General features: G+C 47.3%; 1 protein-coding gene across 4 annotated transcripts in view; it reads right to left on the bottom strand.

Annotated features, from left to right (window-relative positions):
* LOC139547675 (signal-induced proliferation-associated 1-like protein 3) overlaps positions 1-17,789 on the bottom strand; it is a 99,689-nt gene that overhangs the window by 27,615 nt on the left and 54,285 nt on the right. For all 4 annotated transcript variants that reach the window (XM_071356663.1, XM_071356666.1, XM_071356664.1 and 1 more), the window contains 10 exons: positions 17,428-17,558; positions 15,058-15,246; positions 14,694-14,868; positions 14,154-14,257; positions 10,532-10,689; positions 9,858-10,440; positions 9,394-9,492; positions 9,121-9,296; positions 5,747-6,001; positions 143-319 (listed from right to left, as the gene is read on the bottom strand). In XM_071356663.1, the coding sequence (XP_071212764.1) occupies positions 143-319; positions 5,747-6,001; positions 9,121-9,296; positions 9,394-9,492; positions 9,858-10,440; positions 10,532-10,689; positions 14,154-14,257; positions 14,694-14,868; positions 15,058-15,246; positions 17,428-17,558 (2,047 nt within the window). The remainder of the gene's footprint in view (positions 1-142; positions 320-5,746; positions 6,002-9,120; positions 9,297-9,393; positions 9,493-9,857; positions 10,441-10,531; positions 10,690-14,153; positions 14,258-14,693; positions 14,869-15,057; positions 15,247-17,427; positions 17,559-17,789) is intronic.

Below are 17,789 nucleotides of genomic sequence, written 5' to 3'. Positions count from 1 at the left end.
CACAAAGACACTAACCCACCTCGCCACACAAAGACACTAACCCACCTCGCCACACAAAGACACTAACCCACCTCGCCACACAAAGACACTAACCCACCTCACCTCACCACACAAAGACACTAAGACACTTCCGCCGACTGACCTGTCAGGTGAGGGTTTGTAGCGTACGAAGGGCCCGCTGAGTATGGGGCCCCCCAGGGCCGCCATGCCCCCCAAGCCAGAGGGGGAGGAGAAGCTGGCTGACGGGTTCCTGTAGGGCAGCACTCTGTCGCCCCCCGCTGGGGACAGGCTGTAGTGGTTCTCAGGAAAGCTCACCGGCCTGCAGGGAGCACAGCGGGACAGCAAAGATTAATCACAAGTAGGGTCGCACATTTTGGGGAATATTCAGAGGTGGAAACTTTCCGCCTCTGAATACGGAAATATATGCAAATTAATATTAATACAATTTAAATGTAGATGTTTTTTGAATTGGATATATTTACCATATCATATGGAGACAGAAACCTTTTACCTTATCATAAGTTGGACATAATGGCAAATGATTAAATCCTTCCAAAAAAATTAAAAACAATTTAGCTACGAATTGAACTTTAATTAAATGAGTTGACTTCACATGGGATGATTTCACTGAACAACAAAAAGTGAATATTGAATGATCCCCAATGATCCATAGCATCTCCCAAAAACGTTTTCAACATACATCTGTAAAATGATAGTCTACAAACTAAGCTTTGGTTGTCTTCCGCTCAGACTTCCATGTCTTCTCCCTGGACCTCCTCAATGTCCACCTCTTGAAAATCAGACTGAGGGCTCATCTTCACTGTCACTTTCCAACCTTGTTGAGGATGGCCCATTGTCAGGCTCAAAAAACCTCAAATTTGACTGGGGATAGGCACCAATTTTTCAAGCCTTGCATTGATCAGCCTGTTGCGTGCTTTGGTGTGTGTATTCCCAAACAAGGACCAGTTGCACTCTGAGGTGGCTGATGTTGGTGGGATTTGGAGGATGATGGAGGCAACAGGGGCCTGTTGCCTTGATTTGCATTTTAATGGAGGGAAATAAGTATTTGACCCCCTCTCAATCAGAAAGATTTCTGCCTCCCAGGTGTCTTTTATACAGGTAACGAGCTGAGATTAGGAGCACACTCTTAAACGGAGTGCTCCTAATCTCAGCTTGTTACCTGTTTAAAAAGACACCTGTCCACAGAAGCAATCAATCAATCAGATTCCAAACTCTCCAGCATGGCCAAGACCAAAGAGCTCTCCAAGGATGTCAGGGATAAGATTGTAGACCTACACAAGGCTGGAATGGGCTACAAGACCATCGCCAAACAGCTTGGTGAGAAGGTGACAACAGTTGGTGGGATTATTCGCAAATGGAAGAAACACAAAAGAACTTTCAATCTCCCTCGGGCTGGGGCTCCATGCAAGATCTCACCTCGTGGAGTTGCAATGATCATGAGAACGGTGAGGAATCAGCCCAGAACTACACGGGAGGATCTTGTCAATGATCTCAAGGCAGCTGGGACCACAGTCACCAAGAAAACAATTGGTAACACACTACGCCGTGAAGGACTGAAATCCTGCAGCGCCCGCAAGGTCCCCCTGCTCAAGAAAGCACATATACATGCCCGTCTGAAGTTTGCCAATGAATATCTGAATGATTCAGCGGACAACTGGGTGAAAGTGTTGTGGTCAGATGAGACCATGACACTAACGAATCTGCACTCGATGGTTTCTCTAGGGAACTTGGAAACAACGATACATCGAAGCCTTAACATTATGACAATTATTATCTGGGAGATTTTTTACATAGTTCCACAGTGCTCCCAAAATAAAACTCCCAGTCACACAGCAAAATATATGCGACCAAACTGTTCTCACTTTCGAGCCCTGGTTTATGGGCATATCAAAGTTCCAGAGTGGGATCGCTGTTACTTTTAGAGTTAAGATCCTATTTGCAAGCATTAGCAACACAGTGAACGTGAAAATGGATTCAAAATGGTCACCCTCTGCTGGTGATTTGCATGATGTGCAATGACACAAGTAAAAGGGCTGTGATTGGTTACATTGCCTTCTATGCCAATTTCTCTATGAAACATGCCATAACTTTCAAACTAGCAGAGATCCCCATCTGAAACTTTGATATGCCCGTAGAGTATATCATGTTCAACAACATATTGAAACATTTGCCAAATCCACAAAATATTTGTGTATATACACTACCGGTCAAAAGTTTTAGAACACCTACTCATTCAAGGGTTTTTCTTTGTAGAATAATAGCGAAGACATCAAAACTATGAAATAACACATATGGAATCATGCAGTAACCAAAAAATTGTTAAACAAATCAAAACAGATTTAATATTCGGGATTCTTCAAATAGCCACCCTTTGCAAACTCTTGGCATTCTCTCAACCAGCTTCAACTGGAATGCTTTTCCAACAGTCTTGAAGGAGTTCCCACATATGCTGAGCACTTGTTGGCTGCTTTTCCTTCACTCTGTGGTTCAACTCAACCCAAACCATCTCAATTTGGTTGAGGTCAGGTCATCTGATGCAGCACTACATCACTCTTCTTCATGGTAAAATAGCCCTTACACAGCCTGGAGGTGTGTTGGTTCATTGTCTTGTAGGAAAACAGATGATAGTCCCACTAAGCCCAAACCAGATGGGATGGCGTATCGCTGCAGAATGCTATGGTAGCCATGCTGGTTAAGTGTGCCTTGAATTCTAAATAAATCACAGACAGTGTTACCAGCAAAGCACCCCCACACCTTAACACCTACTCCTTCATGCTTTACGGTGGGAAATACAAATGCGGAGATCATCCATTCACCCACACCGCATTTCACAAAGACATGGCGGTTGGAACCAAAAGTCTCCAATTTGGACTCCAGACCAAAGGACATATTCCACCGGTCTAATGTCCATTGCTCGTGTTTCTTGGCCCAAGCAAGTCTCTTCTAATTGGTGTCCTTTAATAGTGGTTTCTTTCCAGCAATTCAACCATGAAGGCCTTATTCACGCAGTCTCCTCTGAACAGTTGATGTTGAGATGTGTCTGTTACTTGAACTCTGTGAAGCATTTATTTGGGCTGCAATTTCTGAGGCTGGTAACACTAATGAACTTATCCTCTGCAGCAGACGTAACTCTGGGTATTCCTTTCCTGTGGCAGTCCTCATTAGAGCCAGTTTCATCATAGCGCTTGATGGTTTTTGCGACTGCACTTGAAAAAAGGTGTAGTTCTTGACATTTTCCGGATTGACTGACCTTCATGTCTTAAAGCAATGGTAGACTGTCGTTTCTCTTTGCTTATTTGAGCTGTTCTTGCCATAATACGGACTTGATCTTTTTAAAAATCTGTATATCACAACACAACTGATTGGCTCAAACGCATTAAATTAACTTTTAACAAGGCACACCTGTTAATTGAAATGCATTCCAGGTGACAACCTCATGAAGCTGGTTGAGAGAATGCCAAGAGTGTGCAAAGCTGTCATCAAGGCAAAGGGTGGCTACTTTGAAGAATCTCAAACACTTTTTTGGTTACTACAGGATTCCATATGTGTTATTTCCTAGTTTTGATGTCTTCACTACTATTCTACAATGTAGAAAATAGTAAAAATAAAGAAAAACCCTTGAATGAGTAGGTGTCCAAACTTTTGACTGGTACTATATATACAGTTGAAGTCGGAAGTTTACATACACTTAGGTTGAAGTCATTAACACTTGTTTTTCAAGCACTCCACAAATTCCTTGTTAACAAACTATAGTTTTGGCAAGTCGGTTAGGACATCTACTTTGTTCATCACACAAGTCATTTTTCCAACAATTATTTACAGATAGATTATTTCACTTATCATTCACTGTATCACAATTCCAGTGGGTCAGAAGTTTACTGTGACTGTGCCTTTAAACAGCTTAAAAATTCCAGACAATTATGTAATGGCTTTAGAAGCTTCTGAAAGGCTAATTGACATTATTTGAGTCAATTGGAGGTGTACCTGTAGATGTATTTCAAGGCCTACCTTCAAACTCAGTGCCTCTTTGCTTTACATCATGGGAAAATCAAAAGAAATCAGCCAAGACCTCAGAAAAAAAATTGTAGACCTCCACAAGTCTGGTTCATCCTTGGGAGCAATTTCCAAACGCCTGAAGGTACCACGTTCATCTGTACAAACAATAGTACGCAAGTATAAACACCATGGGACCAAGCAGCCGTCATACCGCTCAGGAAGGAGACGCGTTCTGTCTCCTAGTGATGAACATACTTTGGTGCGAAAAGTGCAAATCAATCCCAGAAAAACAGCAAAGGACCTTGTGAAGATCCTGGAGGAAACAGGCACAAAAGTATCTATATCCACAGTAAAACAAGTCATATATCGACATAACCTGTAATGCCACTCAGCAAGGAAGAAACCACTGCTCCAAAACCGCCATTAAAAAAGCCAGACTACGGTTTGCAACTGCACATGGGGACAAAGATCGTACTTTTTGGAGAAATGTCCTCTGGTCTGATGAAACAAAAATAGAACTGTTTGGCCATAATGACCATCGTTATGTTTGGAGGAAAAAGGGGGAGGCTTGCAAGCCGAAGAACAGCATCCCAACCGTGAAGCACAGGGATGGCAGCATCATGTTGTGGGGGTGCTTTACTGCAGGAGGGACTGGTGCACTTTCCAAAATAGATGGCATCATGAGGCAGGACAAATATGTGGATATATTGAAGCAACATCTCAAGACATCTGTCAGGAAGTTAAAGCTTGGTCGCTAATGGGTCTTCCAAATGGACAATGACCCCAAGCATACTTCCAAAGTTGTGGCAAAATGGCTTAAGGACAACAAAGTCAAGGTATTGGAGTGGCCATCACAAAGCCCTGACCTCAATCCCATATAAAATTTGTGGGCAGAACTGAAAAAGGGTGTGCGAGCAAGGAGGCCTACAAACCTGACTCAGTTATATGGGCCAAAATTCACCCAACTTATTGTGGGAAGCTTGTGGAAGGCTACCTGAAACATTTGACCCAAGTTAAACAATTAAAAGGCAATACCAAATACTAATTGAGTGTATGTAAACTTCTGACCCACTGGGAATGTGATGAAAGACATAAAAGCTTAAATAAATCCTTCTCTCTACTATTATTCTGACATTTCACATTCTTAAAATAAAGTGGTGATCCTAACTGACCAAAGACACAGAATTTTTACTAGGATTCAATGTCAGGAATTGTGAAAAACTGAGTTTAAATATATTTGGCTAAGGTGTATGTAAACTTCCGACTTCAACTGTATATCTATCTTTTTATAGAGAAATTAAAATACTACTCATATTAAAGAGCAATGTAAAGCTTCATAATACACATTTTTGCTTTGTAGCACCTACAGATGAAAACACTGGAGACTTAAAAGGCCTGGGTAGCCCAAACTGTCATAAAAATGCCATCTTTGGTTAATTATTTCTCAAATATGCTTTTAGATACAAATGTAAAATACATAAACAATCCTTCCTCCAAAAGGACCATTGTATGGGTTACATTTCCTATAAAATCGCCCAAACCATGCAATTTTTTGTCCCGCTTTACGTTATTATAAGAATAACCTCATCGTCGAAGCATTTATGAGAATGACAGCAAGTCATTAGCATAGGATCACCCACTCAAGAAGCTGAAGCAAACAAGGACAACTACACCAGTGTCTAAGCCCAAGGCAAACAATCACACACACAAATACACACCAGTGTCTCACCTCTTGTTGGAGAGATGCTGGGCCTCCCTGTATGGGATGGGCATGACCATGGCTTTGTGTGAGCGGGATTGGGGTGGTGGGGGGCCCATAGGGGTCCAACGCTGAGGGGTGGGGGCGCTGTGCAGGCCCGGAGGGCCGGGGGGGCTGTCCCAGCGCAAGACAGGGGTGCGAGGGGAGGGCCGGTACCCTGCTGCCACGGGCTCAGACTCTGGCTTCTGCTCCATTGTCTTCATCTCATACTCCTCTGTACAGCCCCTACAGACAGAGAGGGGGAATGGAGAGTCAGTACTACTGCAGTTGTATTGCAAGACTACCCCCTTCACATAGAAGACTACACACTAACACCAGACAACTGAAAAGATGTCATAGTTGCTTACAAAATAGCTGTGGCTACGCACACACACACACACGCACACACACAAACTACAGCACTCAGATAAGAGGTCCACCTCGCTCACGGGAGCTGCAGTCGAACTCAAGCTGAACTTAAGATGAGCAGGTGAAAACCCTGAACTCCTCCATACTCTCCCTCAGCATATTCCCTTCAGCATCCCCCTCCAACAGCTCACACACAAGCACTAATGAGCTCCCTTGATACCTCAGGATGGAAAAGGGGTGGGGTGGGGGGGGACTCTATCCCCTACTGTGAGGCCTCGGTCAAGTGTGTGAGTGTGTCTATGAGCACGCGTACAGATAGAATCCAAGCCCTGACCTTTTTAGTCACCCAGTTGTCGCTGAAGTATTCATTTGGGCAGGAACACAAGATAAACCCCTAATCTCATAACGATACTCTCCGTCAGCCTTTTATTCGCGTGTACGGAGCCTAGATGTGTCAACTTGCATTGACTTTATACACGCAAGGCATGTGGAAATGGCCGTTTAAGCCTAGTTCGCTCTAGTTAAATACTTTCATGAGATCCCGTGAGATATCAGGCTTTTCTTCGACTTCCCCCGATAACAGTCATGACATGGACCTTTCGAGTAGTCACTGCACTACCACATACAATGAAGTGCACATTGAAAACCTCGAGCAAACCCAAAAGGAACACACTCAATGACGCAATAATGAGGCAATAATGACCAACATCAGTTTCAGTGGGGAGGGTCAATAGCAATAGATCCCTTTTTAACCCGGGCACCTGCGCGACAGACTCACCCTCTCAACATCCTCACTAAAGCCTTGAGCAGAAACGGCACATGCATCTTTCATCCTTCATCACTATTTCATGGTAAAGTCTATTATTGGAGGTTAAAGAGGCATCACACACCGCCACAGCAAAGGCTGCCTCAGACACCAGACCATGTACATCACTGCAACACGGCGGGAGAGGAGGAGAGGGACAGACTAGTGAAAGGAGGAGAGGGAAAATAGAGACGAGGAGAGGAGGGAAGAGAAGAGAGGAGAAAGAAAGGGGGGGGTAAAAAGGGAAGAAAAGGAAAAATGAATAAATTAGAGGACAAGGAAAAGGGATGAGAAGTGGAGAAAGTGACAGAAAATCTGAATATAGCCTAGGTAACGGACAAGAAGAGGAGTGGAGGAACAAAGAATCAAAGGAGAGCTGGACAGGAGCAGATTGTCCAGCGTGTGATCTGTCCCGTACTATTTGACCTGGATTAAGCTCCATCACACTGGCCTGGCCACACTAAGCCCAAGACTGTTTGTTTGTTTGTTTTCTAAAGCAAACACACCACTACTACCACTGCAGGCTAAGAGAAACAGAGCACACACACACAAACACACAGGGGACAACGCAACATCACATGCACTGTCGGTATGAAAGATACCAGGAGACATTGCATGAGTAGAATGATGGTCTCTCTATCACTCTCACACATATACCAGTGAGTGTACTAACCAACCTTGGAAGGAAAAACCTAGATCACACACAAACGCACGAATACGACTGCCAATGTCAAGTCACGAAAACAACCCTCACACACACACTGGATAAGAACACGCGCGATGCACACACACCAGAGTACCAACCTTCGAGAGAAAAAACACCAGTGCCCACTTCCAGAGACCGCTCCATCGCAATGGCCGGCCTGACAGCTGGGGAGCTCTCTCTCTCACACAGGGAGGGGGAGAGACAGAGGAGAAAGTGAAGCCAGCTCTTCCCCTCTCCCTCCCACTTGGCTTCTCCCACCTGAGAGGTGTTCAGACATGTCTTCCCATTCAAGCTCCTCTATGTCGGCTATCCTACTGTACACACACACACACTACCGCTCTCCCTCCTTTTCTACCCTTTTCATTAGCACGGAGCATGCATTTTTAATTAAATCGCCTCTTTTTATTTATTTATTTGCCCTCTTTCTGCAGATTCCGGGCCTTAATCTCATGCAATCTGTTGTCCCGGTACACTATATCAAACGAGTGTGAGCGAGAGAGAGAGAGAGGGGGGGGGGGTGAAAGAGAGAGGGCGGAACAGAAAGAGTGAAATACAAGACTAATTACGTAGTGTGTGTGGAGAAGTGAGCGTGTGTGTATGTGTGTGTGCGCGCGCAAGTGTGTGTGTGTATCAAAGGGGTTTAAGTCATGCAATTAAACTGCCTTACACATTAAAGAAATCCAACCACGGTGCAATCACACAGCCCCGGCAGCACAATTACTGTATTTAGCAACCCCCAACTCAATCAAGAACAGACATCCTGCTACTTGTGACCGACTACGGAGCAGCACACTCGGGGTTGCGTCCCAAATGGCACCCTATTCCCTATATAGTGCACTACTTTAAACCAGGGCCCTTCAAAAGCAGTGCACTAAATACGGAAAAGGGTGCCATTTGGGACACCGCCAAGCTGGGCTATATATCGAGTAGAGACTAGTCACACTGTGTCGTCAGTGCGTATTCATCTCAGTAACATTCAAACCCACAGTATTTAATAGAGCCTCATTATCCCACTGTACTCAAAGCCCATACTCAGATGAAAGGTTGAGAGGAACGGAGATGGGTGAAGGGGAGATAGCGAGAGAGAGAAAGAGAGAAAAAGAGTGAGAGGCTGAGGGAAAAACACAGGCCTTGATGGACAGAACGAGAGACGGGGAATAAGAAAGCTTGAAAGGACACGATTCATTCTATTGATTGTTGCTTCCTTCTATCTGTCTCTTTCTTTCCCTCTCCTCTTTCACCAAGCCCACACCATGTGCCTCTTCGCCTCTCTCCCTTTCACACACACCCACTCAAAACTCTCCTCAGAACAGAGACGTCTGGCCAGGATCTCTCAGCTCTGTTGGTGTTGCTGTGTGTTGTGAGTCTTCTCTCTCTACAACACATCCTTAGAGGCAGGATGATGCTTTGACAGCTAACACATAAACGTGTTCATTTTCACATACACACACTCAAACGTGCGCACACACACACACACACACACACCTGCGGGGCCCTCCCTCCTCGTAGGGCGGTATGATCACCACTTTAACGGTGACAGACGTCCTCAGTAGGTCGATCATCTGCTCGTGTGTCAGGGTTACCGTGGCAACCTTGCAGATCTCCACCAGCCGGCTGCCCTGCCTCAGCCCTGCCTGCCAGGCGAAGCCATACTCCTCCACCTAATTGAAAAAAATAATCGTACTTTCAATTCAATTTTACGTCGGATTTTACATGCGTTTACTGAAAAACATGTTTTATAAAGTATGGGGAAAGTACCTCAGCCACGGTGCCGTCCAGACTGACGTGGAACCCCAGCTGTCCCAGGCCGTTCCTCCTCAGAGTCATATCCACCGTCTCACAGCCCACCGTCAGCGCCTGGGGAGAGAGGGGGAAGAGCTTAGGGGCTTTCAGCAAATAAAAGGGCTTCGAAAGGCTGGTGGTTTTAAATCCATCATTAAATCCATAATTATACCGCCATACAACAACAGCCAAACATACTATTTTCATAGACTTTTAGTTTCAGTATGAGTGTTGTGCCTCCTCTTGGCAAGAATCATAGTCATCTTAGCCTGGGTGCCTGTGTGTTTCAGCAAACGTTTAATTGTCTTTCGCAACAATGTAGAGAGGTGGTACCCAGGCTATTTCTTCCACAAAAAAATCCAGTTGAACTCTCTTCCCTGCCTCTTACGCCACCATACCTCTGGTTAACTTCCCCAGCTCTGTGACCTCTGCCCACTCACCTTTAACCTCTGCACCACTTCCCTGATGTCCTGAGCAAAGCCCTCTGGGACTCTGACAGCGATGTGGTCTCCTCTCCCGTAGAAGATCTTCAGCGCCAGCCTCTCCGGCGTCCAGCCGATCACGTCGGCGCAGAAGCAGTTGAACACCACTTCCTTGGTGTTGCAGTCTGCCAGGAGGATGTACTCTGCCGACACGCCCAGAGCGCAGGAGATCTCCGTCCCGCCGCCACTGAAGTCCTGGGCCAGCACCCTCCACGCCACCGCCCCGGCCGCTCCCAACTCTGCCCCGTCTCTCGCCCGCGCCCGCTCTCTCTTCTTCGACGCTAGCGAGATGAGGTTGTTGAGTTTGCCCGCGGAGTCGAGCGGCGTACTGCTCACACAGTTCTCGGCTAAGTCTCTGAGGTACTCCTGTCGCGTGCGAGTGGCCATGGTGTGGAACTTCTCAGACTTGTGCGCGGCGCTCTCTGCATTGATGACCTTGGCCAAGAGGAAGTTGCGGAATGCTTCAGGGCCGCGGAACGTCACCCCGCTGGGGATGGGCGGGCCGAAGGAAGGTACGTCATTCATACGCGTCACAGCCACACTGAGGAGAGGAGAAAAAACAACCATGAACAACCGACCAATAACAGCATAATGGATACAATGGTGAGAGTTGGTGCCCCCCCCCCCCCCACCTGTAGCAGGTGTCATCGGAGCAGGGGTTGTGCACGCGGACAATGACGAACACGTGCTGGAAGTGGGAGCGGACGTTCTGAGGGGTGAAGGGCAGCGCTCCCGGCTCCTGGAAGATTATTGTGACGATGTCATTCCCTATGTGCCTCTTCCTCAGGAGCTGAGGGAGAAAAAGGAGGAGGGGGGGGACGAGGAGAGGGGGGGGGGGGGGGGGTAAGAGAGAGAAAAAAGGAACGTGTGAAAGAGGGAGACAGAAAGGAGTCCGAGCGAGGGTGGAGGTAAGGACAGAGTTGGCAGGGGGAGGAGACAAACAGAAGCAGAGGGAGGGGAGGAGAGTGAGCAAGCACAAATTAACATGAGTGAGCCAGAATTGGCACACGGGCTCACTTGACTCACTATCTCCCCAGTATATTGTTTGGTTAAAGTCAGCGAGACAGACCGAGCGAGAGAGATACAGATTGGTCCCAGTCCACGCGGATGTAGGTCTGAGATTGGGGTGCAGATATAGGCAGTGAGAGAACTGCTGAGGCTAACAAGCAGATCTTTATGCAATGCTACATTCGATTGAGTATGTGTGAATGTCAGTCACACAGTAACAGAATACATACCGTGTCCATTGCGGTGCTCGCCCACCCTCTCTCTCTGCAGCAGTGTGAAAGTGTCAATTACATAAGACAGCATGAAGCTTAAACACACACTAGGGGGTGCTGCTGGAGCTCTGTATGCCTGAGACACCAGTTCTGCCAGACTGGCAACTGACAGAGGCTCCTGCAGTCCGAATGTACTGGAGAGCCTGCTCTCCTCTCCACATCCTCTCTTAATCACAGTCACCTCTTCGGCTCTCTCTTTTTGACTCCCCTCCTCTCTCTGGCACATAACATTACTCTATATCGACTGACTTAGCAGCTCTCCCTCTCTCCTTTCCGTCCCGCTCTCAGAGTGAGGGTTTATTGGTGATCAACACTGACACCTAGAGGTTGCGTGGCGGAAGTAAAAAACGTTGCTGCTGTTGCCTTTGAGCCTCTGGATGGAGTCAGTGTGCTGAACAGTCATCTACACACTCACACTCCTATAAAAGTAGTTCACAGTCAGGGACACGTACACATATAGCGTAACCACAGGGTTTTCAAACCCAGAGGCGCAATGTCACGATACTTTTGGGAATGCATCCGGAAGCAGACTTGACACACCAAACAGGGGGTTTGGCAGACAGAGAAGCGAAAAATGTGTCCTTAAGGCAAAACCTAGATTCGAGCCAATGTCTTAAGTAGCTGAACCTGTCATTACCACAACCTCGTGAAAGTGACAAACTGACATGTACATAAAAAAAACTTTATATCGAAGGACTGCCTTTCATTTGACGGTCTGCACATGCGCAGTTCGGCACGACATGACTGTGTTTTTGCGCATGACGCTAGCTAATGTCGCCATGACATCGCCTTCAAGTGTGACCGGGGATTTCTATTATAGAAGCAGTTTCTGCCCATCTTCACACTGAAACCGTCTTCGGCAACCCATTCATACATCGTTTATATTTTATTCATTGAACTCGTTATTTAATTAACCAGGTTGGTCAACTGAGAACCAATTTTCATTAACAGTGATAGCCTTGGAATCTCTGTTGCTATAGCTTAAACTGAGTTTTCATAACCTACCCATTCACATACATAGGCTGCTGTTAAAATACTTTTAGCAACAGTTGTATGTATTAGCAACTATTAGCAAGCCTACACTATATATACAAAAGTATGTGGAACACCCCTTCAAATTAGTGAATTTGGCTTTTTCAGCCACACCCATTGCTGACAGGTGTATAAAACCAAGCACTAAGCCATGCTATCTCCATAGACAAACACTGGCAGTAGAATGGCCTTACAGAAGAGCTCAGTGGCTTTCAACGTGGCACCGTCATAGGATGCTAACTTTCCAACAAGTCAGTTGGTTCAATGTCTGCCCTGCTAGAGCTGCCCCGGTCAAATGCGGTTATTGGGAAGTGGGAAACGTCGAGGAGCAACAACGGCTCAGCCGCGAAGTAGTAGGCCAGACAAGCTCACAGAATAGGACCGGCGAGTGCTGAAGCGCGTAGCTCATAAAAAATCTTCTGTCCTCAGTTGCAACACTCACTACCGAGTTCCAAGCTGCCTCTGGAAGCAACGTCAGCACAATAACTGTTCGTCGGGAGCTTCATGAAATGGGTTTCCATGGCTGAGCAGCCGCACACAAGCCTATGCAACAAAACAATGTGCAATGCCAAGCGTCGGCTGGAGTGGTGTAAAGCTCGGCGCCATTCTCTGCAGTGATGAATCACGCTTCACCATCTGGCAGTCCGACGGACGAATCTGGGTTTGACGAATCTGGGTTTGGCGGATGCCAGGAGAACGCTACCTGCCTCAATGCATAGTGCTAACTGTAAAGTTTGGTGGAGGAGGAATAATGGTCTGGGGCTGTTTTTAATGGTTCGGGCTAGGCCCCTTAGTTCCAGTGGAGGGAAATCTTAAATGCTACAGCATACAATGACATTCTAGACAATTCTGTGCTTCCGACTTTGTGGCAACAGTTTGGGGAAGGCCATTTCCTGTTTCAGCATGACAATGCCCCCATGCACAAAGCAAGGTCCATACAGAAATGGTTTGTGGAAATCGATGTGGAAGAACTGGCCTGCACAGAGCCCTGACCTCAACCCCACCGAACACCTTTGGAATGAATTGGAACGACGACTGCGAGCCAGGCCTAATCACCCAACATCACCCGACCTCACTAATGCTCTTGTGGCTGAATGGAAGCAAGTCCCTGCAGCATTGTTACAGCATCTAGTGGAAAGCCTTCCCAGAAGAGTGGAGGCTATTAAAGCAGCAAAGGGGGGGACCAACTCCATATTAATGCCCATGATTTTGGAATGAGATGTTCGACGAGCGGGTGTCCACATACACTACATGACCAAACGTATGTGCTAGCAACAGTGACTGTACAGTTGGCATGTATTCAACGAACATAAATACTTTTAGCAGCACATTACAAACATAAGTACACTCGTGGGGTTTATATGACCCACATTAAGTTCTCATGCAAACACTTGAGCCAACAATTTAAACATACACGCGCGCGCACACACAAAAATTCCTAGTTTAACAACTGACACAGACACACAGTTAACACAACGCCCTGAGAGATATGTAGCAAGGCAGCGTTATTTAAAGCAGAAAGGGAAAAATAGTCTCTCAAAACCTAGAGACTGAGCCCCACCCAGCTTTGAACCAGTTATGAGAGAGAGGACCGAAAAGCCCATTCAAAGAGAACAAAGACGCCATAAAAATACTACAGACACACAGAATGGAAGAGGAACAACACTCTAAAAGAGAAGCGAGGGAGCGGGGCAAGAGAGAAGTTCTATTTCATGGGCAGCTGCAATTGTCCGAGTCAGACAAACTATAGAACGGCGCTACAACAAACCACATACAAAATATTTAACCCTTCGTGAACCTCTGTAACTACACCTGTGGGATTGACCAGACAACAATACTAGATAGAAGGGCAGTTGAAGAGGCAGGCTGAATCCTATCTTGTAGGCATGAAGGTGTCTGGGTTGGGCTGTGGTAGACCGTGCTGGGTGTGTGTTGGTCTCACCTGCTGGGGGTTGTTGGGCATGTAGGGCAGCATGGTGGACACGTGGAACATGACCTCATAGCCCTGGTAGGTGGTGTACAGGGAGTGGGTGCCCGTCGAGTCAGCTGGGGGAAACCGAGAGAGAGAAACAAACACACGCACAGGCAAACACACGGTTAATATTGCGTTATCCAGTCCCAGTTCAGCACCAGGGCATGAACTCCACAAATGAAGGGACACAATGGAAAGAGAGGGCCACATCAAAAGCCGTAGTCCGTGGAGAATTACAATACTGTTTTAGGAAACCACATAACTCAAACTCTTTTTTTCCCTAAACGTTTTGACTTCAGTAGGCAGTTATGTAGCAACACTGTTTTTATATTCATGCACCGTTTGACAGGAATCGCTTATTTTACTCCGTGTTCACACCCTTTAGGTCGATCATTCTATGACTGCAAGGTCAGGAAGGCACGCAGAAAACGCTGTTCTGACATTAGGCACGCGCAGTCACAGGCGAACGAACGCCCTACTACGCACCCCCCCCCACACACAGACACGTACTCTTGGTGTCCAGCTGGGCGGCGTAGTTGGTGAAGCCTCGGAGGCACACCTGCTCCCCTAGCAGGTCCATGAAGGCCGAGAAGGCGGGCGTGGCCTCTTCATTGTTATACATCTCCTCTTCGGTGCTCTGCCCTGCCCGACACAGCAGCACTCCCACCTTGTGCTTCTGACTCAGCTACACCGGAGAAGAAACAAATATTAGACAGCATTCACACGCGGATGCCGCGCCCCTGGCTCAAACAGAGACACGCCCATCTAGCGTTTATGACTGTAACTGTTGGTGGTGGTATCAGAGGTGACGTAAGACAGAGACAGACGCACGGAGATATCATAGAACTCGCGCCTGAGACCCCGCTAGACTCACCCCCTGTTCGTCCAGTTTGAGGAGCTGCTCGGTGACCTTGGGCGTGCTGAGAGCCAGGCGCAGGCAGGACACACTGAGCTCCGGGACCACCTGCTCCAGCACCTCCTTTAGGGGGAGACCACGCACCGTGCCGTGCCTCCCCGTGGAGGTCACCGCATCCTCCAGGATGGATCCCCGCATCGTCACCAGCTACACACAAGAGGACATTGAACTCATTAGAGATGTAAAAAAACACACGAGATGTACTTTATTGTTCATTAACTTGAAGAGAACGTTCTCACATCTATGTCTCTGGAAGTTAAAAAAAGAATTTGTTGAGACATTGAGAAATAGGACAGATGTCTTCAGCCGGTGGATATCTGCAATCTGTACTCGGGGTGTTTCCAGACAGCGGGGCTATAATAATCTCAGGCGCTGAGAGAGCTGTACGTTATTCAATGTACTCAGAGACTACGGCACCGTGTTTCATTAAAACTGCAACACACTGCTGAGGAGCTAGACGGGGCGAGAGAGTGCTTCACCTTAACGAAATCAAGGGTTTGGCGTGGCGGAAAAGAAACCCCTAAACAGTGCATGTTAAATTCCAGCTATTCAGATTGCCTTCCGGCACAATATAGAGCTACATTTACATTTAAGTCAATATAGAGCTACTCTTGACAATGGACTCCATAAGTGGTTTAATCAAATGCAGAGCCAATAGTTGCCAATAACTTGTCGTCTAACTATTAATACCGTGTTTCCCCCGGTGACCTCTAACCTCTGACGAGTGCCTCCACTCCATCTCTCCCCCTGAGAGGCAGGGTGGGAAACCCTATGTTGGCATCCAGCAGTGACTGACTGAGCCAATCTGGGGCCTTTGTGGGTTATGTGTAAGAATGTGTGTGTGTGTGCACGCGGATGTGTGTGACTGAGTGTGTATCGTGTGGTTACAGCATGCTGTGTCAGCATCGTTCAGACTTCAATTAGAGAGTATGGGAGGAGGGAGGGAGGGGTTGTGAGCGTTCTCTCGCTCTCTCTCTGTGGGAACCAAGGGCAGGCCTGAGTGGAGTGTCTGTGTGAGCTGAGCTCTGTAGACACAGGCGGTGGAGCGGCCCATTGTTCCATAGGGGCTAAGGTGATGAGGCCAGGCAGCCATGTAATCCAGCTAAAAACAACACGAGGGAGGGCAGCAGCCAACCAGAGGGGCACGGCCACAGGACTCACTGGTCACTATTGGGAAGCACATGTATTAGACAAGGTGCATGCAGAAACGCTATGTACACCCAGTCTATTAGGCTCGCTATTTGTGCAGTGGAAGTCAATCTTTCAAATCAGTCGCAGAGTATGAGAGAACCTGTGTGTGCAGGAAAGGTAGTGCCAGGTATACGTGGACTCTTGAGTGCCCTAAAAAAATCATGGCCTGTATTGCTTATGTGGTTTTCCACGTGAATATTTCAGTGCTTCTGGTGGTGCCCTAGTACGCAAACCCTGCCCACACTTGTTTATAACCTACTAAAGAGGACTTTGGTAAAGCTGGGCGGGTATTTGGGCCAATCATAGAGAATGCCCTGTCCCAGGGCTGGAGGGGTGGTGATCCAATCAGAGCACATCTTTGCTTGTCTGGCTACCCAGACTCCTTTCTCCGGCCAAACGCTACGACATGCCAACGGACGTTCGTTTCTTCTCCGCAATGAGTCTGGATCCGAGTACCTCCACGACACTTCGCCGAATGGGCCGAATTGGTCCAGAAACTGATGGGTAGGGCCAGAGCCAGAACAGCCATGGGTAAAGCGGAGGTTTGAAAATGTGTCATTGGCTTTGATACTCTTGATTGGTTAGCGACGATCCAAATTGCTGAGGACTTTGTTTTGTACAACGCCCCTCTTCACCACAAACGACTTCAAACGACGGCAGTCTCAGACTAAAGTATGTAGCGAACAACAGAGCAACGGAAGAATTTAGTTTGAGGCTACATCTTTGCTTGGATGAGGAGGTTTGACATATCACTAGCTGGGGTATTAGTGGAGGGAGGCCTACAGCGGACCAGGGCCGGGGCAGTGTTTGGCTTGGCTGTTCTGAGCAGGGCCTGGTCAGGTGGAAATTTCCACTGGTAGAGAATGGAGAGATTGGAGGGAGAAGGGAAGGTAATGGAGCGAGGGGAAGGTGTGGAGCGAGAAGGTAGTGTATGTGGAGCCAACATGGTCCGTGGGGACTCACTGAGATCAGATCCAGGCATAAATAACAGCGTTCAAAAAAACACAAAACTCCCACACACACACACACTCTGCCTATTCAAACACACATATCATGGCATCATCAGTAATCAGCCTACTCAGTGTTCCCTCTAGCTGTGCGTAGGCAGGTAGTGGGAGGTGGGGTGGGTGTTAGTACCTCACTGGTTCTGGCGATGATGCGGTACTGGTACTGGTCCTTCAGGTCTTTAGTGTCGTCCAGTTTCTCCCTGTGGATACTCACAGCCACCGGACCCAGCTTCTCGTCCGTCCCAAAGTAGTTAGAGTGCTCTGCAGTGACACACGGGGACAGAGTGTATTCACAACATGCCTGGACATGCCTTTGGTACTGTTGAACACGTGTATTGATCATTGTAATAACATCCTTTGGACATGGAAAAATGGAGGAGGGAAAGTAGGGGGTTGAGAGTGAAAGGAGAGAGCGAGAGAACAGGCTCAGAGCGGAGGAGGGAAAGAGAAGAGATATGCTACGTTGAAGAACGCGATAACAACAGCGCTTGC

The sequence above is a fragment of the Salvelinus alpinus genome, chromosome 21 (genome assembly GCF_045679555.1).
Source record: "Salvelinus alpinus chromosome 21, SLU_Salpinus.1, whole genome shotgun sequence".
Taxonomy (NCBI): domain Eukaryota; kingdom Metazoa; phylum Chordata; class Actinopteri; order Salmoniformes; family Salmonidae; genus Salvelinus; species Salvelinus alpinus.
This window is presented reverse-complemented; position numbering and strand designations above follow the sequence as displayed.